General features: G+C 50.7%; 1 protein-coding gene across 7 annotated transcripts in view; it reads right to left on the bottom strand.

Moving 5' to 3' along the window:
* The window catches only part of FBXW4 (F-box and WD repeat domain containing 4), an 81,744-nt gene that overhangs the window by 10,545 nt on the left and 47,284 nt on the right, over nt 1–23,915 (bottom strand). For 6 of the 7 annotated variants that reach the window (XR_006603180.1, XR_006603181.1, XM_004749437.3 and 3 more), the window contains one exon: nt 2,982–3,047. The exons of the other annotated variant lie outside the window; for it this stretch is intronic. Coding sequence is in view for 4 of the 6 variants with exons in the window: in XM_004749437.3 (XP_004749494.3) it covers nt 2,982–3,047 (66 nt within the window). In the remaining 2 variants the exon portion in view is untranslated. The remainder of the gene's footprint in view (nt 1–2,981; nt 3,048–23,915) is intronic. 7 annotated transcript variants of the gene reach the window in all.

Raw genomic sequence — 23,915 nt, 5'->3', positions numbered from 1 at the left:
GGAGCAGGACCAGAGTTTTCAGATATTTAAAGGCCTGTCTTCAGAGGCACGATTCAACTTGCTGCTTATTGCGGATCACGGCTCCTGGAAGCAGATCAAGCCCTGATGAAGGACAGGCACGAGAACTCTCGGAGCGATCCAAAGACGTAATGTGCTATCTGGGGAAGGTGGGAGTTTCCTATCCCTGTGGTTGGATGACCCCCAAGAGAATGTTGTGGAGAAAACGGTATCTAATGAAAACATCTCATGTGTTTAAGAAAAGTCTTTCGGAGGGTGCCTGGGGGACTCGGTTGGTTGAGCATTTGCCTTTGGCTCAGGTCATGATCTCAGGGTCTGGGGATCGAGTCCTGCATCGGGCTCCCTGCTCAGCAGGGAACCTGCTTCTGTCTCTGTACCCCACCACTCTGCACCTCCTTGTGCGCCCTCTCTCTCTCTCAAATAAAATCTTTTGGAAAGACTGACAATACAACAGATTTTTAGGAAAACCAAAGATATGACTAGTACTTTCCTGGAGACAGAGAGAGAAGGAGACGAGCCAGAGCAGCGAAGGCACTAGACAGGTGGGCAGAGCGCACCCTCACTGCTACTGTCAATCACGGCATTGCAAGCCACAACAGGGGGCCTGGGGCTAGGGGGAGATTTCTCACACTTCACCCCAAGAGCACAAAAAGAAATAGTCAATAATTTGGACGTCATCAAAATTTAAAACTTGGGTCTTTTATCCTGTCAAGAGGATTAAAAAGTCGGGTGTTTGGGTGACTCAGTCGGTTAAGCATCTGCCATTGGGTCAGGTCATGATCCCAAGGTCCTGGGATGGAGCCCCACATTGAGCTGTCTGCTCAGCAGGAGCCTGCTTCTCTCTCTCCTCCCGACTTGTGCTCTCTCTCCCCCTCTCTGTCATGGTCTCTCTCAAATAAAATCTTAAAAAAAAAAAAAAAAAAGGCTAAAAAGACAAGCTCCAGACTTAAAGGTATAGGCAAACCACATGTCTGACAAAGGATTCATATCTAGACATATAAAGAACTCTCAAAACTCAACAGTGAAAAAGCAAACTATTCAATTAGAAAATGGGCAAAAGACCTGAGCAAAGATTTATACAGAGGGCAAAAATATACAGAGGGCAAAACAGCACATGAACAGGGGCACCTGGGTGGCTCAGTGGGTTAAGCCTCTGCCTTCAGCTCAGGTCATGATCTCAGGGTCCTGGGATCGAGTCCCACATCAGGCTCTCTGCTCAGCAGGGAGCCTGCTTCCTCCTCTATCCCTCTCTCTGCTGGCCTCTCTGCCCATTTGTGATCTCTGTTTGTCAAATAAATAAAAAACATTTAAAAAAAAAAAACACATGAACAGATGTTCATCATCATTTGCTATTAAGGAAATTCCAGTTAAAGCCACAAGACAGCACACCTGTGAGAATAGCTAATACAGACCATCGTGATGGTTCCAAATGCTGTTGAGGATGTGAAGGACCTAGATGTCCCTTAGACCAGGGCTGGATTATAAAACGATACAGATACTCAAATCTTTTGGGGCATTAATCCCAGAGAAATGAAAACCTAGGTCCACATGAAAGCTTACACACAAATGTTCATGACAGTTTAAATTGCAATGGTCAAAAAGCTGAAAATAACCCAAATGTCCTTCAGTGGGGGGGTGCTGCTCAGTGGGGGATCGCTTTGGTGCGTCCCCCCAGGGACCACTACAAGCAACCTCAGGTCAAGTGTTCTTGGTATATCTGCTATGCTTGCACGAGAATAATACTGGGGGAAAAGCAAATCTCAAAAGGTTACATACAAAAAAAAAGGTTACATACATTATTTCACTTATGTAACACTTTTAAGCCAACGCAATTACAGAGACGGAGAACACGTAAGTGGTCGCCAGACATTAGGGACAAGAGGGAGTACCGGAGGGGACAGGAGGCAGACAGTGTGACTATGAAGGGCTCTAACAGTTCCGTATCCTAACTGAGGTCACAGTAATGTTGATCTACACATGGGATAAAATTGCACAGAACCACTACACACACACACACACACACACACACACACAGAGAAATGACTACAATCTGAATAAAGTTCTATGGATTATACCAATGTTGATTTCCTGGTTCTAATTTATATTACATATTAGCCTACATATTATCTAATCTTATACAGGTACCTTGCTGTCCTATTCCTGGAACTTCTTATGAATCTAAAATTATTTAAAAATAAAAAACTAAACAAAAAACAAAACAAAAATTCAACAGAACGGGAGACAATTGGATGGGAATGTGTCAGGTCTGCCAAGGCAGAGAACTGTGAATAAAACCTGGATGTATTTTAACTGTTCCGTGTAATTGTCTTTATGGATCTGTAGGAGGTCACTTCCAAAATTTCTGTATTTTAGGACAGATGGGCTTTTATGTCACCACATAATCAGGCACTCCTTACAGAAAAAGTATCACAAATCCAAACTGTTATCCTCATTTCTACATGAAATGATTTACCCATTAGAAACTCCTTCCAGGGGCGCCTGGGTGGCTCAGTGGGTTAAAGCCTCTGCTTTTGGCTCAGGTCATGATCTCAGGGTCCTGGGATCGAGCCCCATGTCGGGCTCTCTGCTCAGCGGGGAGCCTGCTTCCTCCTCTCTCTCTTTCTCTCTGACTACTTGTAAAATAACTAAAATATTTTAAAAAAAAGAAAGAAAGAAAGAAAGAAACTCCTTCCAACAGTTTCCTTGAGCTAATTAACAGGGCCAGGAGAAGGCCCATGCCTTGGAGGCAGTCAGTGGGTTTGGGCTGGGGCAGTCAGTGGGTCTTAGGCTGGGCCGGGCGCTTCCCAGCCTCCTCCTGGTCCACCTGGTCCCATGGGAAGCCAGAAGCCAGAAGCCAGCAGCTACAGCCGGAAGCCAGAAGCCGGGGCAGGTTTTTGCTGTGCCTCCCTGGCTGCTGCGGTCCCACCCCCACAGGAAGCCACGTGGGCTCAGGAATCTCTTACCTGTTGAGGTCCCAGATTCTTAGGGGTGAGAAGTGCCCACAACAAGCCGTCCCTGTCACAAAAGAGCTGCCAAACAAAAGGAAAGCAGAGTCAGGGCAGGCTTGTCAGAACTTGTGGCAGCGATGGCGAAACAGTTGCAAGTGTAGTGTTCCTTGGCGGGAGGTGGGGGGGGGGTCACCCATTGAAAACAGGATGAGAAAGCTGCAGGAAGACAATTGGAAGGTGTGCAGAGGTCAACAACCCTCCAGTGGCCCCGCAGGTGTAAGGACAGCAGAGCTTACCACGCAGAAGGGTCTCAGGGTCTCTGCCCACCAGAAAAGCACATCTCTACCTGGGCAACCCTCAGGCCAGGGGAGGGCGGGCCGGTCAGGCTGCATAAAAGGCCCCCGCAAACAGGCCCTTGTTGGGTTCAGGAAGAAGATGCTGCAGCCAGAGGTCAGGGTGGTTGCGGGACACTGCTGAAGGTTTGTAAAAGCTAGGGAACCGTGCTGCAAGCACAGGGCAGGCAGGATGGCACGGGACTGAGCGGAGGGAACCACCGAAGACCAGTAACCCAAGGAAAAGGTGAGACAGGCGGTGTGCTGGGGTGCAAGGGCAGCAAGACAGAGCGTGAAGGGCCGGGCAGCCGCCACTGCCATAGAGTGCAGCACAGTGATGTGCCCTATTTCCCCAGAGTAACTCTTAAACCTCTGAAAAATTCACATGCCACCTGCAGTTCCAATTTTAGGTGGAGGCACAAGACTAGTGGGCAAACTCTGTGCCGTGAGCCAGGCCACCTGGAGCCCCAGGACCGCACCTGGGACCTAGTGCCAGACCATACCTTGGCCGAGGACTCACTGGCTGGGGAGAGATGCCGGCGGGAGCCCCAGCTGGGACACCTAACCTGGAGCAAGAGAGGAGCTCTGGGGTGGGGAAGGGCCACGTCCCTACAGGTCAGGCCCAGGGGGTGTGGGGGCTAGACAGACTAATGACACGTTGGCGGTGTGGGGCTGGGGCCCATCCGCCCTGGCCCTGCCCAGCACCTGTGGCTCTCTGGTCCTAAGCAGGTCTGAGGACAGACAGAGTTCTGCAGCGAGGGCTCTGAAGAAGCCCGTGGCCTTGGTGGGGGTGGGGGGAAGGTGGCCTGCAGTTGCTGGTTGGGGAGACATGTGGGAGGCATTGGCCAAGCCACTGATGGACAATCAACACTGCAGGGCCAGTGTCTGCTTTTAAACCCCAGGCTGATAAAAAGGCCATAGGAGCCAACCTGGGGCTTCCGTGCCTCCAGCAAGACTTCTTCCAGGGATATGCGCCATCATCCCAGCTCTGTCCCAACCCACACAGGAATGCCAGCAACCACTCCACCGGAATGGCGGCCAAAACAGCCAGTCTGTCCTGCCCTAAGTGACTCCCTGTCTGGAAAGCAGCCACTGGACACTGAAGTCCCAAACTACAAAGCCCAGAGATGTTGTCCTCACCTCCCTCCCCTCGACATTTTTCTCTGGAGGGTAATCCATTAATAACTGGTCAAGCCAATTACCTTGCGTTGGGAACATAATAGCCACTTGGGAAGCATCGGAGCAGGCAATTGGGCTCTTAAGACTTTTGAGGAGCACAGGCCAGGTGAGGAGCATTGGCAGAGACACAGACATCTCCGAGGCAGGCCTCGGACCGGCCACATGCCACATTAGTGACAAGGTAAGCTGAGATGAGGGGGAAGGGAGGAAGCCCCCAAACCTGAATCTGCCACTCCCGACAGCTCCCAGAAGGCTGGGGTGAGGCCACAAATGCCTTCTCTATTCCTGCCCCGTCCATCCGCACCAGCAAGAGCACCTCTCACCTTCACACACACAAAGGCCTTTCATGACTGCCCGACACAGCGCCCAGAAATGTTCCTTTCCAAAAGCCACCCTCTTCCCTTGCCCAACCCTGTGGTGCAGGGCGGAAGAGACGGAAGGAGAGTAGAGAGCCCCCACCACCCAGGGGGACCTGAGCGTGTAATCAGATTTAACAGTCGGTAAAAGCCCTGTAAGCAAGTCAAGCAGCTTCGCAGCCAGGTCCCACTGGGGACATTCACTGCGACTCACACCCAGACCACGGGACTGCCAGGATCGTGGGGGTGAAGCTGGCTGCGGACACAGCCCTGCACACTCTTCCTCCCTGCTTGCAGCCACACGTGCTCCTCAGCTCGGCCTCCAGAGCCCATGGACTTCAGGAGGCATCAGGCAAAAGCCACAGACCAGCCATGTGCAGGGTCAGATGACAGCGGTGTGCCCAAGGACACAGGGCACACAGAGGGGGACACATGGAGGGGACACATGGAGCACAGGAGAAGACAGAACCTGCAGTCCTGGGATGCCCACAGGATGCCTCCCACCACCCAGGAAGTTCACCAGAGAGAAGCTAGGATTTCCACCGCACAGGAAGGGAAAATGAAATGCCGGCCCAGCTCCCAGGAATTTTCATGAAACCCCTCCGCACACTTGTTCCTCTCCCCAGAGCCACACCAGACAAGGGGCTCCCAGCCTCAGGAGCCGGTGGGGTGGGGTGGGACATGTGCATCGCTGGAGGCCTCCTGCCCCACGAGCTCAGCCTCCACGAGGCCGTCTCACCTGCACAGAATGCCACCCCGCCTCCCGGGCAGCAGCCCGCCTTCAGCCACCAGCAGATCACCCACGGCCTCCCTGGGCCAGGTCCTGCGCCCCACAGGCCGAGGTTCCCAACAAATGCTCGGAGTCACGTGACCTCAGCAAACACACGCACCACCCCTTCAACAGTGCCTCCCAGGGTACTACTCTGGGAGTCTGACCCGTTGAAAGGTCTTTGCTACCATCTCATCTTAGAGTCTGAAGTTACGGAAAAAGCCAGCTCTCAGAAAGAAAAGAAGATTCAAGTGGCTTTTGCCCTCCAACCCATCTCATTCTTGGGGTGTCTTAAGGACAGGGATGGCAAACCCGTGCTGAAGCAGAAGCTGCTAGCTCCCCGGGGGACTTGACCAGCCTTCCTCTGAGCCCCCACCACCCTTTATCTTGCCCTCAGGGGACACATGGTATTTGGGGGGTTATCTCCCCATCTTCCCTTTGAGATCATGGACCAGCCAGTGGCTCCTGCATCCTCTGGTGCCCAGTACGGGGCCTGGCCTAGAAGTACTTGGTACAAGTCTGTGGAACCAGATAGAAAGGACCCTCTGGAGTTCACAGCCAGCAAGGCTGGGGAAGCTAGACATATGAGCTATGAAGGCAGTCCCTCTGCTTCCTAAGTGACTCCCACATCACCAGACTCAGACCCGAAGGGCACATGCCACAGTCCCACATCGCTAGGGCAGTGAAATCCCTCATAAGCACCACGACCAGACTGAAGATGAGAAGGACCAACAGTGCTTACACATTAATGTCACACCACACACGTTCTTGTGCAAGCACATACTCTCTGAGCTTGAGGGTCTAAAAGTCATTCTGATTCTGGGGCGTCTGGGGGGCTCAGTCATTTAAGCATTCACCTTCGGCTGAAGTCATGTCAGGGTCTGGGGACTGGGCTCCCTGCTCAGTGAGAGTCTGCTTCTCCCTCTCCTCTGCTTCTCCCCGCTCATGCTCTCCATCTCTCTCTCTGGCTCTCTCAAATAAATAAAATCTTTAAAAATAAGCAAATAAAAGCCATTCTGATTCTATAAACTCCACTCTTTTCAGATGAGAAAGCCCCTATCAGTAGCCAGGCTCCTCCCATGTCCCATCTTGCCCCAGACCTTGTCTAGATTCCTGACCTACCTTCCCCACCCCCTGGCCCCAGCACAAGCAAACCTGGCACCCCAGAGTTCATCCTCAGGCCCAAGAAGATGATGCAGGAGCCCCCACATCAGAGAGAGACCCCAGGAGCGTTAAGGGTTCTGGCACTCAAACTGAGGGCTGGAAAACAGCAGGAATCAGAAGTGAGGAGTGAGGGAGGAAGGGAAATGACTCGGGCACGAGCAGGCCAGGAAGGAAGGCTCTCGATGCCCCTGCCCCCTTCAGGCCGCCTTAATGACACTCGTCATCTGTGAGCCCTTGCCATGTGCCAGGTTCCGAGGAAGGTCTCCAGAACCTCACCCCACCTAATCCTCCTGATCCACTGTAGCAGGAACCACTGTCCTATTTTACAGGCCAGAAAACTGAGGCCCGGGAGGAAGTGCGCCCTGTGCCAGCTCCCATGGGGAAGCCATGAACAGGGCTGGAATCGGAGCTCAGGCCCAGCCTGGTGCCTTCTCTCGCCAGCACCTCGTGTGATGCCCGACACAGACTGAAGACCCCACATGCTTGTCGGGGGAACAAATGGACGACGGAACAAATGGCTCCACCTGGAAGAAAAAAGGGACGAGCGAGCGGCTCGGAGGCGGCAGCGGAGCAGCGTGCTTCGCAGCTGTGCCCTGTGGCTGGCCTGGAGCCACCCAGCTGGCCCGGCCCCGGCCGCCTCTGGGCCGCGGCTGACACACTTTGGCAAGGGAGGCCACCAGAGCTGTCACATCATTCACCAACATGCCCATCAAGTGTATTCAGTTCTCTTCAACCCGCATTGGCATTTTAATTACTGTTGGGTAAACTAATTTGTACAAATGAAGGCCGGGCTGCCTAATAGAATATGCAAGCTCCCTGACCTCTGACAGGCACTGACACGAGATACAAAGGCCGCCGAGGAAGGCTTTTTATCTGAGCCTTATTACTCTCTATTACTCTAATTAGTCAGGCTCCAGTGCTCCTAATTGGAGGAAAAATTGCAATTAAATCAATTTTTGATGGGCTGCAAGTGGGCTCCCGAACCGCCCTGCTTGTGAAACACTGATATTATAGCAGCAAAGGTCACGGGCCCCATCGGCACCTGGGGGCCCCCCGAGTTCCCGTGGCCCCCTCCGAAAATGCCTCAAGGAAACCCCAGCCCCTCCGTGGGCACGGCCGGCAAGGGTGGGAAGGAGGGAGTCATTAGAACATGTCAGGTCTCATTGCTGCGGCCACCATCTGCTAACCTGCGCCACTGACATCATTACAGTGGCTCGGTCCCCAAGCAGGAATGCAGCGTGGAGGTCACACAAACTGGCTGGGCCAGGGCAGCCAGGAGCAGGAGTGCAGTGACAGCCCCATGAGGGAGGGCCCCGGGATTGGGAGCAGGAGGGCGAGGGAAGTCAGGAAGGGGAGAACGGGAGAGACACAGGCCGGGGCAGGCGGAAGGGCAAGGCAGCCAGCTCCCCAGCCAACAGGGCACTCCAGGCCACCCAAGGGGAAGGGAAATGTAATGTCTGGAAAGGAAAGCAAAAAGAGAGAGGCAAAGAAACCTTGTTCTCTCTCCGGAAAACATCCCACATTGCAGTTGGGGAACATCCTCCTAAATGCTGTACACAGACCGGAAGGCTGAGAGCACGTCAGACCCGGGGCAGAAGCATGCTGGTGGGCCTACCACCCACAGGAGCACCTGCCTGTAAGGGCTGGGGGTGCCCAGAACTGAAGCTGTGGGACCATGGAGGGGACAGTACATAAGACTGTGTTCACCAAACTAAAGGATAATGAGACCAAGAGGCCTATCTGAAGCTTGACTGCATCCAGTTTAAGGCAAATAAAAAATAGGTCCATTTCACGTGATCTCAAAGAAATGGCAGAGACAGAAAATATCAGTCCAAAAGGGAGCTTAGCCAACTTCATGGATGGCTGAACCAAAATGGGTTAACAGAGAAAGGAGGCCTTCAAGGGGTCAAGATCAAAATTACATGTGGTAAATGCTGGTCCTCCTACTTAATGGAATATTACACAATCGTTTAAAATGATACTTCTGAAGCATACAGGCAAGATGCTTATGATACTATCAAAAGAGAAAAAGTAGAAGACAAAGAGCCTTCCACAACTACTTTTTAAAAAAATTTTTTAAACTTATTTGACAGAGAGAGATCACAAGCAGGCAGAGAGGCAGGCAGAGAGAGGGGAGGAAGCAGGCTCCCTGCTGAGCAGAGAGCCTGATGTGGGACCCGATCCCAGGACCCTGAGATCCTGACCCAAACTGAAGGCAGAGGCCCAACCCACTGAGCCACCCACGCACCCCACAACTATTTTTTTAGAGCCTGTGCATAGAAAAGGAAAGAGTGGAAAGAAACATGCTAAGATTCTCAAAGTGATTATGTTTGGGCAGCAGAGTAATTATCAATTCTTTCTTTTAAATTTTATTTTCCAAATATCCTTCGATGAGCAGGCACTACTTTTGAAAGGGAAAAATGTATTTATGCCTTCTAAGGGAAAACACAACATAACCGGACACCCCTGTCTATGAACTTGTGGCCAAGAGCAGGGAGGCCCAACCATGAGCTTCCCACTAGAAAAGATGTCAGCAACTGTGGCCTGGGACACCTTGGACTCAAGCTCTGGGACTGGTCAGTGGCCCAGGGTAGTCAGGAAGCCCAGATCAGGGGCTCCACTGGCCTTCTCCTCCCAACGAGACACTAGCCGATAGCAAGCAAGAGCAACTCCTGACTGCAGCGGCCGGCAGAGGCCCGGAACACCCACTCGGTCACACATGCACCCACCAAGCCTCTCTTAGCTCAAGTGCATTGATTCAGGATGGTGCAAGTGGCCACCTAGAAGGTCAGGTTCTAGACAGAGTATCCAGAAGCTGGGTTCCAGCATCCACACTTTCACTGCAACCCTAACAAAGGCCAAAAAAAGCAAGCTTGCTGCTGCTCCATGGGTGAGTGCAATCCTGCAGCTAGAAAACGCCTCCAAAGAAACACACATGGTCATTTTCCATTTTAACCAATGGCAAAAACTCAGCCTGAAGATGGAGGTAAGATCCTGGCCCAGGTTAGAGGAGAGGAATTTTGAGGTAGCTCTTCCCAAAGGGACACATTCCACTCAAGAAGTAGGAACTCAGAAACCTGTTACAGTGGAAGGACAGAGAAACAGAGAAGAAAAGTCAAGGACACCAAAAACAAGAAGGTGACTGTACCATCTATGTGTCAAAGGAGATGTGTTGGGGGCTGCAGGGAGAAGAGCTTCTGCGCTCTGTTTTCCATCTGCATGACGTCTAAGTACAAGAACTGCTCCACCTGATCCCAAGACAAAGAAATGGCAAGATGTCCCAGTGAAGCACAAGCTGGCTGAGAAATGATGACCCAAGACTCACACAACTGTGTGCCCAGCAAGAGGCATGGGAAGAACTCAAGGTGGTCACTATTTTCAGACAATATAATTGCCTACTGAGAAAATCTAAAACTGACCTGGAAAACTCTGACAGTGCCTAGCAAGACCAGCATGCTGTGCACACAGTGAAAAGGGGCGTGGCCTTTGGGCTCCTGGCTCTCCCACCTGGTAAGTACCTGAACTTGGACAAGGTATTTAACTTCTCTGATAACTTCTCTTCTACCTGTGAAACAGAAATAACAGTGGCAAGGCATGGTCTTGTTATAAAAATGACAGGAGATAAGATACTTAAGCAGTGTGTGGCACACAACAGATACCTGCAGACTTTAGCTATTACTACACACCAACAATTACCAACCAAAATGTAACCAGAAATCAATTCACAATAAAGAATTTAAAAGTTGTAAAATAGCCAAGAATAAGCCTACAAAAACCCCAAACCACCACCAACAGGAAACAAGACAGGGCACATATGAATTAAAAAAAAACAAAACCCCAACCATAAAGCTTTACTGAAGGACACAGAATTGCTGAATGAGCAGGAGGATATACCTTATTCCTGGATAGGAAGTCTCAAGATCTAAAACTGTCACTTCTCAAAAACAAATAAAACTGTCACTTCTTCCTTAATTATTCAATAAATTCAATACAGTCCCACCCAAACAAGATTTTTTAATTAACTGATTCTAAAATTCATCTGGAAGTGGAAATGCACAAGAATAACCAAGAATATTTTTTAAAGAACAACAGAAGGGTTTTTTGTGTTTGTTTTTTTTAAAGATTTTAGTTTGCAGGCAGAGGGTGGCTCAGTTGGTTGCGTGTCTTCAGCTCAGGTCATGATCTCACAGTTGGTGGATGGAGGCCTGTCTCACTCTCTGTGCTTAGTGAGGAGTCTATCTGAGATTCTCTCTCTCCCCGACCCCCATCGCCCCCACTGCCCCTCTGCCAGCTCATGCACACTCACACTCGCTCTAAAATAAATAAATCTTAAAAAAATAAAAGCTTCTATTTTTAAGGAATCTCTATACCCAGTGTGAGATCAAGAGTCATATGCTCCAATGACTGAGCCAGCCAGGGGCCCCAAGAAAGAAGTTTTTCTACCAAATATCAAACATATGCTAAAGCTGCAGTAGGATGTTCATGCTAGAAAAAACAGATCAATGGATTAGAATAAGACTCCAAAGCTATACCCATACATTTGTAAGGAAAAGTAAATCCTAATTTTTTTTTGTTTTTTAAGATTTTATTTAGGGACACATGGGTGGCCCAGTCATTAAGCATCTGCCTTCTGTCCAGGTTATGATCCCAAAGTTCTGGGATCAAGTCCTAAAACAGGGAACCTCCTTCTCCCTCCCCCACTCCCCCTGCTTGTGTTCCTCTCTCACTGTGTCTCTGTCAAATAAATAAATAAAATCTTAAAAAAAAAAAGATTGTTTTTATTTGACAGAGAGAACATAAGCAGGGGGAGTGGCAGGCAGAGGGAGAGGGAGAAGCAGGCTCCCCTGCAGAGCAGGGAGCCCAATGCGGGGCTCCATCCCAGGATCATGGCCTAGCCAAAGGCAGTCACTTAACCAACTGAGCCACCCAGGCACCCCCTAAACGTGGCTTTTAAAGACAGGTGATGAAGAGTGACACAAACAGTAAAGGGTAACGATACTACAAAATACACATTTGGAAAGAAAATAAAATTAGAGCACTACCTCAGAACAGACCTCAGTTACAGCTGGATTAAGACACCTTTTCAAAAATTACATGAAAGACCATAAAAGTATTTAAAGAAAATATAGGAAGATACTTTGACAATTTTGAAGTGGGAAAGGCATTCTTAAGGGGATACAAACTCTGAGGCCATAAAGGCAAAAAAGGACAGAACTCTTCACACAACCACACTCCCGAATGACAGAAGACACTATCAATGTCAGCTGGAAGGAATTACCAAATACATACAATAATCAAAAGGTTCATATGCAGAACGTATCAAGGAATCTTATAAATCACAATGAGAAAGATAGATTAATGAGCAAAAATTTTTAATAATTAAAAAAATACACATGGCCAAGAAACATGATGAAAACCTCACAGTAATCAAAGAATTTCAAGTTAGACCAACAGCGACAATGGCTACAAATGCTTCTAGACCATTTACTGCATGCCGGGCACTGTTCTAAGCTCATTATATGTGTGTATTAGTTCATTTAACCCTAAAGATATCCCTACATATTTGATGACAGTTTTCCAGATATAATAATAGTATGGTAATTAAACTTTTAAAGCATCACCATCTTTCAGAATATAGGCCAAAATGTTCATATGTTTGCTTCACAAAACTACAGAAGGGATAGTGTGTGGGGCATACTGAAGCAGCAGGATTGGCCAAGAATTGGCAATTAGTCTATTGCTATATATTTTGAAATTTTCCAAAAGGAAAACGTTTTTTTTAAGTTACTTTGAGGCATTAACTACCAGTATCCTTTCCCTTTCACAGATGAGGAAACTGAAGAAGAGAGAGGTTACAAATTCACCAAGGTCACTCGACTAGTACGTGGGCGGACTCAGGACTTGACCTCAGCCAGGTGGGCTCAAGTCCAGCTCATAATCACTCTTCTATAACCACTCCCAAAATTAGATAATTTTTTACCCATCAGAGAAGCAAATTTTTTTAAAAAACAAAAAACAAAACGGGGGGCGCCTGGATGGCTCAGTCAGTTAAGCGGCCAATTCCTGGTTTCAGCTCAGGTTGTGATCTCAGGGTCCTGGGATGGAGCCCCACATCTGGCTCCCTGCTCAGCAGGGAGTCTGCTTCTCCCTCCCTTGGTTCGCTTGCGCTCGGGTACACGCGCTCTCTCTCTTAATAAGTCTTTAAAAAAAAAAACACAACAACGTGATATTACCCAGCATTGGTAAGTCCAAGAGGAAACAGGTACTTGTAGACATTGTTTGTGGGTGTGTATATTCTGATCCTGTCCAACTAGAGGGCAACTGGCAGCATCAAAACGTTTAAATGCACTTATCCCTTAATCCAGCAAGTCTTTTCCACGGATCTTTCCTAGAAAAACACCTGACCACATGCACGGAGACCAGACAAGCCCCGGTGTTTTTTCAGGTTTGCTGAGGGACCTGAGGGGCTGGCATCCGAACAGAGCCATGAGGTGGGAGGATGATGAGAACCATTAGGCTCAACCGGGGCTCCACAAACAAACGGAGGGGAGCAGAGCTCGCCTGCAGAACTACTCAGATAAGCCGGACATACACTCAACAAGTTTATTTTAAAATCGGATTCTTTCTAAACATAACTCACATTAACAAACCACAGACGGACCTTGAAATTCAGAGTTAATCCAGATTTGGGCAGGAGCATTAAGTATTTATAATATCAACAGAGTACAGAGATGAGGTCAGGTCGAGAAAAATCTGCGTGGCTCATGACCCTGAGGCCTTACATCCCTGACCTGCTGTCATATTTAGGCGCAGTAATGGAGTCCCTAGAAACGGACCTGGCTCTTATTCTTATTCTCAATATTCCATAAGCACCGATGTGAGAAGCACCAATGTCATCTTCATGTGATAAGCATCAAAGCACAAACAAGACCTTCTAGAAAGAGATTCTTCCTGAGGAAACAAAGGTCAGGACAGCCCAAAGACACGACCCGCCAAAAGACTGTGTGGCTTTTCCTCATCCAATGGCCTCATGACTCTAGCAAGGCTTAAAGAAAGAGAAATCCTAATGACCCACCAATGAAAAAGAGTCTCACAGTGACATCAGCAAACTAAACACAGGGAAAGAGGGTGTGAATGTCAACCTACAGTTCACCACCATCATACGCACCCCCGGACCACTTCCCTTTCATCCAAACAAGGTAGGAGAAGGCGAGGCGAAGTTCTATACCCCTCACATTGTCTGATCCCTGCGGCTTGTTCCACTGTCACCCTGAAGGCTGGCGGGGGTGGGGGGGTGGAGTTGAGAAAGGGAAGGGGGCGTCATGGAGGTTGAGGGGCCTGCTGGGCCTCCTATGCATCATGAAGGACGCACAGCAGGGGCTCAGAAGTGAATGAGAGGGGTCTTGTGTGCACAGCAGGTGAAGCCTGTCACTCGAGAAAGAAGAGCTCCATCCTAGAGGAGGGCTGGCAGCTGACCTTGGTGTGCCAACAGCACCAATAACTAGTGTCCACTCCTTCCCTCTGACTGGAGAAAAGGGCCCCTGAGTCCTTGCTTTGGCCACACAGATGGAGGCCTACATTATAGGCGGAAGTGGGAAGCTGGGGATAGCAGAAAGGGCAACTGAAGTCCTTTCTTCCACAGGATGGAAGCCAGACTTCCATCACAGACAGGACTTTCCAGAAGGTGAAGTTCCAAGGAACCCCTCATTTCCAGATTAGTTAGCAGCAGCAGAAATCTTGATCTGAACTGTGTTCCTCCCCGAGATTTCCTGCCCTCTTAACCATGGCACAGGAGAGGACAGGCAGGAGTCTGTCTTCCATCCTATTCTGGGAGGTCACCCGTACTCCCTGAGCGTCATTCAGGCCTCCAGCTACTCGCTGCCCTCTGCAGGAGGCTTGACCGGGTCAGAGTCTGTCATCCCAGACTCTCTCTCTGCCCCACTGGCACGATGCTGGGCCACTCACCGTTTCATCTGTCTAACCTCATGTATCCACAGCCAGGTTCTTTCTCCTGTGCGGGCCCCATTAGGAAGGCGGCAGGTTTTGGTAAGGACTCTTAACAGCTTCAGAGGAGGAATCTCTCAACAGCAGATCAGTAATAGAGTGAGGAAGAGGTGGGCCTGGGTGGCTTAGTCAGTTTAGCGTCTGCCTTCGGCTGGGGTCATGATCCTGGGGTCCTGGGACTGAGCCCCGCGTCAGGCTCCCTGCTCGGCGGGGAGCCTGCTTCTCCTCCCAGTTTGCTGTCTCTGTCTCTCTCAAACAAATAAATAAAACCTTTTTTTAAAAAATGTGAGAGGCGCCTGGATGGCTCAGTCATTAAGCATCTGCTTTCAGCTCAGGTCATGATCCCAGGACCCTGAGATCGAGCCCCACATTGGGCTCCCTGATTCTCCCTCTCCCACTCTCACTGCTTGTGTTCCTTTTCTCACTGTGTCTCTCTCTGACAAGGAAATAAATAAAATCTTTAAAAACAATAATAAAATAAACAAACGTGAAAGTGAGGAAGAGGAGGCAAGAGGCTAGAGTTTGAGAGTTCTCTCCAGACTCTTGGTTTGAGAGCTCGTGGCCAAGGCTCTGAGCTCAGGCACCAGGCACATATTAATGCCATTCACATAGACATTTTGGGGCCAGATGTCATGGAGTAACATGGCCTTTATGAAAATAGAAGACCCCTATTGTTCTGTCTGCCCTACAATCTCCCTCCATACAGGTGATCCTGAAAGACTTCCTCCTTGGCCACAGTTAATGGGTGGAGGGGTGGGCAGCTGACCCAAGGTGGGCCAATGAGCCTCTGTCCTGGGATTTTGGGAAGCCAGTCACTCTCCCTTCAACTATGAGTTGCCAGATTCAGGGGCTCTCAGTAGCCTCCAGAATAAGCTGGTAAGTTGGGGAAAGAAAGGTGTGGAGGTCGAGGACAAAGATGAGCACCCCAAAAGGATAAAGTCCCAGCAGCTCTGCGGCCTGTCTGGGCCCAGCCACCCCAGCTTATGTGTGTGCCTCCTCTGGCCTAGTGGCTCAGCTTCATCCTTGGATTTCGTGAGCACAACATTCCCAGCTTCACTTACATTAATGCGGACTTGGTTTCTGTCCGTTGGAACCAGTCTGTCCTGACCACCAGAGAGCCTGCTCGGCAGCCACAGAGCTGCTCCCCCATCTGACTGTTTCTCCCTGACAGCTGCGCAACAGGCTTTGCCAGGGGCCTAGCGGACACCAGGAGGCCTGGCTAAGGACACCTCAACCATGAAGTCCATAGCTGGTATGTCTACCAGGAGAGCAAAGTGGTACAGCACAGACTGGCCTTCAACTCCGGAAGGGGGTGAGGTGGTCTCTCACCCTGGGGCCCAGGAAAAAGTCTACTCTCCCACTCCCGACAGATAGGAGCAGATCATAAAGGTGTCTGGCTGGCTCAGTTGAAAAAAGCATGCAACTTTTGATCTTGGAGTGGTGAGTTCAAGCCCCACACTGGGCATAGAGCTTACTTAAAAAAATTTTTTTTTTTAAAAAGAACAGATAATAAAGATGTGCTTGAAGGACTGGTTTAGGCTTTGAAGGCAGAAAACCCTGATCCTGAGAGATTCGGCTCTTGGAACCTTTCTGACAGACTGAGTACAGGTTCTGCCAGCACCCACACAGCACCCCTGCCCAGCCAGTGCCTGGGACCCCTGGAGCGCCAGTTCCCTGAGGGTGTGGCCCAGGGAAAGCTGCGGTCCCAGCATCCAGCCGATCTGAACTACAGACACACACGGAACAACTGGTAAGATGGGGATGAGAACCTGGGAGTTCACTCTATGTTTTCTTTGTGTTTGAGAGTTTTCAAGATTAAAAATTTGAAAATAGGGGCACCTGGGCTGGCTAAGTGGGTTAAAGCCTCTGCCTTCAGCTCAGGTCATGATCCCAGGGTCCTGGGATCAAGCCCCACATCGGGCTTTCTGCTCAGCGGGGAGCCTGCTTCCTCCTCTCTCTGCCTGCCTCTCTGCCTGCTTGTGATCTCTGTCTGTCAAATACATAAATGAAATCTTATAAAAAAATTAAAAAATAATTGAAAATACACACACAAAAGCAAAACTCTGTAACCCCAAGCAGCCCCTTTGTCACAGCTCATTTTCTCTCCTTCCACCCTGACTCCATACAAACAGGCCCCCAGAGCAAGCATAAAAGAGATCTGGCCATATGAGTAAACTCAAATATTCCATCGCTAGATCCCTCTGAGGGACACACCCAATGCAGGAGAAACCAAGCAGGAAACCCACATATCACAGGTACAACTTTTTCTTCAACCCACTGAGCCTCCCAGGCATCCCAGTACAACTTTTTCTTTAAAAAAAAAAAAAAAAGCAGAGGGATGCCTGGATGGCTTAGTCCTTAAGTGTCTTCCTTCTGCTCAGGTCATGATCCCAGAGTCCGAGGACTAAGCCCTGCATCGGGCTCCCTGCTCAGTGGGGAGCCTGCTTCTCCCTCTCCCTCTGCCAATCCCTCTGCCACTCCCCCTACTTGCATACTCCTGCTCTCAAATAAATAAAAAAAATATTTTTTAAAAAGTAAAACAAACAACAAACAAAAAAAACATGCATACTTCAAACAGTCCCCCAAAACCCACTCATTCTTTTTAATGAAACTGGACTTAGGTCAGAAAGCCACCTAAAGTCATAAATCAGAAACCAGGTATGAAGAAACCAAGGCTCATTCATGAAAAACCACTTTCTAAAGCATAAAATAATAAATATCATATGTCGTATAAAAACTCTACAAATACATCACCATATAGTCTGTAAATAGTCACGTTTATGTGCCGATGCATGTCTACCTAGTCTATTTGTATAAAAAAATCTGAAACCACACGTGACCTGTATTTGAGCTTCATGTTTCTCTGAAGACCAATCTCCTTACAGGTAGCCACTGTGTGGAGCCTGTCACAGTGAGCAGCGTCCCCATTCCTGTTTCTCTGAGTTATTCCACACCCTCCCTGAGTCCCCCAGATTCCAACCAGGCCCTGCTCTCCGTACAGCCTCCCCTCCACGCTCCTGCTCCGGACTTTGTCAGCAGCCCTGACCACCCCACTGCCAGCCTGCCGGCACCAAATTCTACCTCCAAAGGTCCCCTGGTAGGCAAATAACTTGGCATATTTGTTTTCTGGGAAAAGTCAACCCCTCAATGTTTAATTTCACCTCTTTGGAACACTGGAGTAATGTTCCAGTAATAATAATCATGAGCCACAGGGAAACACTGAGGCTAGGGCGGTACCTGACTCGGGCCAGGCCCACCATCAGTGCCACCAGGCCCTCCCTTGAAGTACCAAGACTTGGGGCAAGGTGGGGTACGGCACCAATGCTACCTGTGATCTGCAGGTGTACACGTGCATACACACCTGTAAATGACCAAATTACAAAGTCTCCCTCCCTCCCCACCATCTTCCCCAGAGATCAGATCACCTTGTCTTTCCACCTGTGTGTCCCGTCAGAAACTGGGGTGGGGGAGGGCTGCCAAATGGAAATGTCCCCCCGCCCCGTATGCAGGATCCGCCAAGATAGACACCAAGAAAGTACAAGCCAGGCCACTGATTTCTTTCCTGTGGAATCTCCACACCTCACCCCTGCCTGAGCAACATGGGGAAGAACACCGTGGAGATCCGCCTGTCCATCCATCACTCCCCTCCAGCCCGTTCCCAGCCCAGGGCCAGGAGGTGGCTGCTGGCCATTCAGCCCTCAGCGGCCGACTGTCCGAGGTGGAAAGCTATTTCGTGGCTCAGCTCCCAGGTGCTGGTATTTGGCTCCTGGGAGGAGAGAGAACATGGGCCCAGTCACAGCCCTGGGACAAGGTGCCTGCCCAGCTGGGTTGTCTTGGCCTTGCCACCCTCTGCTAAGACGGCACATGTAAGTGCACGCATGCGCAGACACACACAGACACACACAGCCTGTGTTTGCTCCCTCCTGGAAGGGGGCACCCGGGATGCCACACAAACACTCACACAGACACACCCACCGCCACAGCTTCTTGTTTCCACTCCTGATGAGGACAGGAAAGCAGGTCCGTGGACACACTCACGGCCCACACATACACACCCTGCCACACGACGTGTGTAAGCACTGTGCCCAGAGGAGTCTCTCCCCAGTCTTCCTGTGCACTTGTGATTTTTAGTCAGCCCAGGTGTTAAGCCCCTGCCATTTTCTCTCGCCGCCACCCTTCGGCCTGTCTCTGTCCCTCCCTCTGCCCTCCCACAGTAAGTGCTTTCAGGCCACACAATGAGTAGGAGGAGGAGAAACACTTCTATTGAGGAAGGCGTTTTGTTGTTTCATCCCAAGGGAGGGGCAGGGGTAGGGAAGGGGGGGACCCACAAAATTTCTAATAAGCAGTTTCTCTCCTCAAAGCTAAAATGATTTTCTTTAATTGCTCGGTAGGAACAGTTTATCATGGGGGTCTCTGCCCTCCCCCCCCAAGCCTAATTGACTTACTGAAGTTTAACAGGGGCTTTCACCTGGAGAGACTGCAATTATTCCCCCCATCCCACATTCGTACCTGGGCTCTCCCCACAGGGGGCCTTTGTTCCCCCTAAATACAGCAGTGACACAAATGTCCTCAGCAGCAGGGGAACACAGGGAAGTGGTAATTTTCAGCCCAACGCAATTAGCTGAGGGCTTTTCAGCCTTCCCAGTGAATGGTAGGGAAAGTTCGGCATGTGGGAATGGTGAGCCAGGCTGCTCTGTGCGACTCAAACAAAAGAGGCATCTGAATTGGGCCCCATGGTGAGCCAGACCAGGGCTGGTGGGGGCAGCTGGGACTGGGGCCTGGACGAGGGACCTACATCACCACCCACCCAATCCGAGTCTTCCAGTCAGGGCCGGTGGTCCCAGGCAGCTAGCTTTCTGGGAGGTGGAGGCACGCAAGAAGAGACTGTTGACTTGTACCTAGTACCACAGCCCTGCATTTATGATGCAAAGAACAGGCAAAAGATGATGGACCGCGCTGGGGCAGGACGTGGGGCCTGAGGGCCACAGTGCTATGTCTGTCTGGCTGTCCCCAGAGACCCTGGGGCTGGAGTTCACATTACATTTTGGCCTTCACAGACACCTCCCAGCAGGGAAATGGGAAGCTTTAAGGAAAGAGACTCTTCTGGGAGCTGAGACAGGGACACCCATAGCCTCTCAAACACTTACATCTACTGTTGCTGCCACAGCCGCCCCTACCGCCCAGCTTGGCGGTGGAAAAACAGCTCTCCGCTCAAGGTGGTTTCAAGGCTAGAGAGGCACAGGGTGGAGGCAGCACAGGGCTTATCTGCGGTCAGTGCAGAGGTGTCCAAAGGTCAGAAATATGGGCTCCGGCAGTGGCAATGACCACTGAGCCAACAGCAAACAGGTCTGCCAGCCTCTCACGACCAGCCCTTACTGAGGGAGAAAATGAGGGGCTGAGCTCAGCGCCGGGTGAGAATGCCCAGGACACAGGCCAGCACAAGCACTGGGCAGGCCGCACCATGGTGCACGGGAAGGGCCAGGAGCCGGGACACAGGAAGCCAGTGTCCAGTGCCAGCTCAGTGGCTCCTAAGCTGGCTCACCGTGGGCAAACCTATAACCTCCTGGGACCTCACATTCCTTGTCTGTAAAACGGGAAACAGAACAACGTTCTTTAACTTGCTAAAGAGGCGACAGAACTTGTGAGAGTTAGCATCTCTGACAGATTTATAAAACTGGAAATGGGTGGGGGGGCTCTTCCGTGTACACAGAAGTAGGGGATCGGGGGAGCCCATCATGTGGCCTCCGACCCTCCTGCCTTTGACGCAGACCTACAGGCCCCTGTCTGCAAACAGAAGCAGACCTTCTCCAGGGCCACTCTGCTATGAGCACCCCCACCCTGCCAAACCCAGGGCTGATGGAAAAGAACAAAGCTGCAACTGCCCACCACACACACCGCTGTCTGCAGACCGGCCTCCCAGCTGCCCTCAGAGCCACTACCAGAAGTGGGACCAGGCGCACATCGGCCATCCTCACCACACACTGTGGAGTCTGAGAGCCCAGGGGACCTGTATGCAGGCACAAGTGTGGCTGGGGGCAACTGGAGCCGTGTGGCACATGGCTTATAGGAGGTAGTCAGGTCAAATGTTGTGCCTGTTAACCCACCACTGAGATCCAGCCACAAGGACCGTCAGAATCGGTCGTGCTACTGACACCGCGCTCCGCGCTGGCCCTGCTGCTAGGAACTACTACCATTCCCGCGCTCAAGCCCTGGCAAACAGAGGTTCAAAGCGATTCTCTACAGAAGCGTCTACAAAGTAAAGGGTGGCCAGTCCAAACACCCACAGTTCAGAGACATGAAAGCAGACCCTCCCCTCACACCCCGCTATTCCTGAAACAGCCTCTTCCCTCTGGGAACAGCCCAGACCAACACACAGCAGGGGCCAACCTGTTCTGTTGGTCAGAACAGCTGGCCTGGCTTCTGTCCGCCCCGCCCCCATCTTGGGTCCCACCTCCCCAGCCTGCCCTCTGGTCTCAGGTGGAAGCTCCTGCTCTGGTACTGGTCACCCCCTCGCATAACAAGGCCTTACCTGGGTCATTCCTTTTCCAAGTACCCGAGAGCAGCCAACCCAGCCCTGAGCTGCGGGTGCCAGGGGGATCAGGGAAAACAAAACTCAGAGGCCTGCCCTTAGGCAGCTTAAGGTCCAGCTAGAGAATCAAGTCTTCAATTGACATTAAAAAAAAAAATCAGAAGAAATTCAAGACCATCAACAAGTTCTAATCCCAAAGGAGAGTAAAACCTCCCAATCCCCCCCAAGGCTGGCAAGGCAGACAGTGTCACACAGTAGCTAGAAAGCATGAACTCCGGAATCAGATGTTGGGGCTCAACCCCTAAGCGCCTCAATTACCAGATTTGACTTTAGGCATGCTAATCAAGCTCTCTTAGGCCTCAGTTTCCTTCCTTGTAAATAGGGGGTGAGGACAGTACCTGTCTGGGAGGCGTAAGGAACTATAAAGCACCTGGCATTTAGCTGCCATCGTGGTCCTCACTGCTGGCTAGGCTGCACAGAGGCCCGGGAGACTCCCAAGTAAGAAGCAGCCTGTAAGCGGAACCTACATCATTCCCCTCCTGAAGCACCCAGAACTAGACTAGAAGAGAGACCTTGGGTTCACTGTGCCCATTCTGCAGACCACTTCAGAAAGCTACTGTCAGTGCTGATGACAGACAGGACGATTTTAACCTGGCCGGGGCCACAGGAGATCCTGAGCCAACCAGGAGCCCTGAAGGGGCAGACTGGAATTTGTACCCCCTTTAAACTGACCACAGCCCTCTTTGTCCTCTCCCGCCCCTCACTCTGCCCTCAGGTTCTGGCTGGAATGTAGGGCCTGGGTGCCAGAAGGCCCAGGCCAGGCAGGAGGCCGGGAGGCACAGGTGGTTCTCAGAGGCGATCCCTGGGCCCCAGAAAGCAGTTCCCCCACAGGCACAACAAAGCTGGGGCTTGTTGTCGGTCGAGGCGCCTATGCTTGTTTGGGCTACGGCCCAGACGGTGGGGTGGCCGGGGCAGGCCAGGGGATGCAGAGCTGGGGGCAGCAGCCAGCCCTTTTGGCACCAGTGTCCTCCTGCCCTGGGTTTCTCACTTGGTTCAGCACGGCAACTGAAGGAGGCCGGAGAAAGCACTTTTCACTACCCAGCAAATTAAGCCACAGGGAAAGGGAAAAGGATGAAAGGTTTGGGGGTTTTAAATTTTGGTTTTGGGGTATTTAGTTGGTTTGAAAAAATAATAAAAGTAAGTTGTTTCTGCAATCCAATTAATTTCAAACCCAGGATTCAGAATGTAAATAGCCAACAGTGATCCCACAGCACCTGATACCTATCAACCCTCTTCTGAGATTTCAACTCCCAGTGGAGCCAGAGCCGGTCCAGAGAGGCCTAGAGGGAAGCTTCTGGGTCGTTGTTGTTGCTGTTTTACCTCTTGATAGGGGTGGTCAGAATGGGGCACAAGTATGGCTTCAGTCCTAGCATAAAACTCTAGAGCCTCAAGCTCCCCAGGTCCACACATACCCACGTGGTCCTGCCCATCGCAAATATGCACGGTTTTCGAATGGAGTCCTGACACCAGGGACTACCAGAGTCCATGTCTTCCCAAGAATCAGGTCCTCCTGGCCCCAGCCGGGGGCAAGGCCCCCTACAATGTGCAGAACCGATGCCAAAGGGAACCATAACTTACTTGTTTCCTTCATTATCTCTAGGATGAGCATCCTCACCCATAGGCCATTCTACCTCTGGTAGCAACCTTTGCCTGGGCCTCTGAGCATGGACTCCGGACATTTTCTGGTCCTACCACCTTAGAGGATAAGTGGAAGGACAATTCTCATGGCTCTCTGGCCTAGGAGAGGTTTTCACACTGGCCTTCTAGAAGACACTGGACATGGGAGGCCTTCCCTAAGCAGCAGCCTGCACAGCGCACCCACTTTCTCCGGTTCAGCTCCAACTGCCCCTCATGCTCGCTTTCAGACAGGTATTTTCTAGTAGCATGTTTTTAATCATGCATTTTTGAAATCACCAACAAGCATGGATTTTTCTCTTTGGAAAAACATGAGGATACCAAAAAGCTCCTTGGATTAGAAATTTCCTTTCCCACTAAGCCACTTGGGATGGGATACAAATCTTTTAGAAGAATGAAACCAAGTGTCACAAATTTGTAAACACACTTGACAGTAGTTTGGGTTCCTGAGTTACTGGCTGGGTAGCCCCCCTCACTTCAGGCTTTCATTGCTATGCGGTCCCCGTTCCAAATACTGGTCATTGTTAGCCACTGACAGAAAACCAACTTCCCATTCTGCCCTCCCCCCACCCCAAAACATTCTGCTCCCTTTGTGGAAAAGCCAAAGAGTTTCGACCCTGATGATAAACCGCTCGGAAGTGTCAGGTCAGCTGTGACCCTCACAGGCCTCGGCCCTCTGCCAACTCCACAGCTCCTGCCTTGTCGGCTCTGGTCGGCATTCTCCCACATGCCCACAGCCACCTGCAGGGACTCGCTTGAGAAGCCCACAGCTTCTTCCAGAGAACATTTCCTTGCCTACTGCCACCAACAGGAGGAAAATTCACAGACAAGAGGAATCCCAAGGAGAAGCCTGGGCAAAAGATAAGCTAGAGGGATGAGAGAACTTGAGGAAACACTGAGACTGCCAGAAAGTCCATGACC

This window comes from Mustela putorius, unplaced genomic scaffold (genome assembly GCF_011764305.1).
Source record: "Mustela putorius furo isolate JIRA1106 unplaced genomic scaffold, ASM1176430v1.1 tig00003909_pilon_pilon_pilon, whole genome shotgun sequence".
Taxonomy (NCBI): domain Eukaryota; kingdom Metazoa; phylum Chordata; class Mammalia; order Carnivora; family Mustelidae; genus Mustela; species Mustela putorius.
Note: the sequence above shows the minus strand (reverse complement) of the source record. Positions and strands in the feature narration are given on the sequence as shown.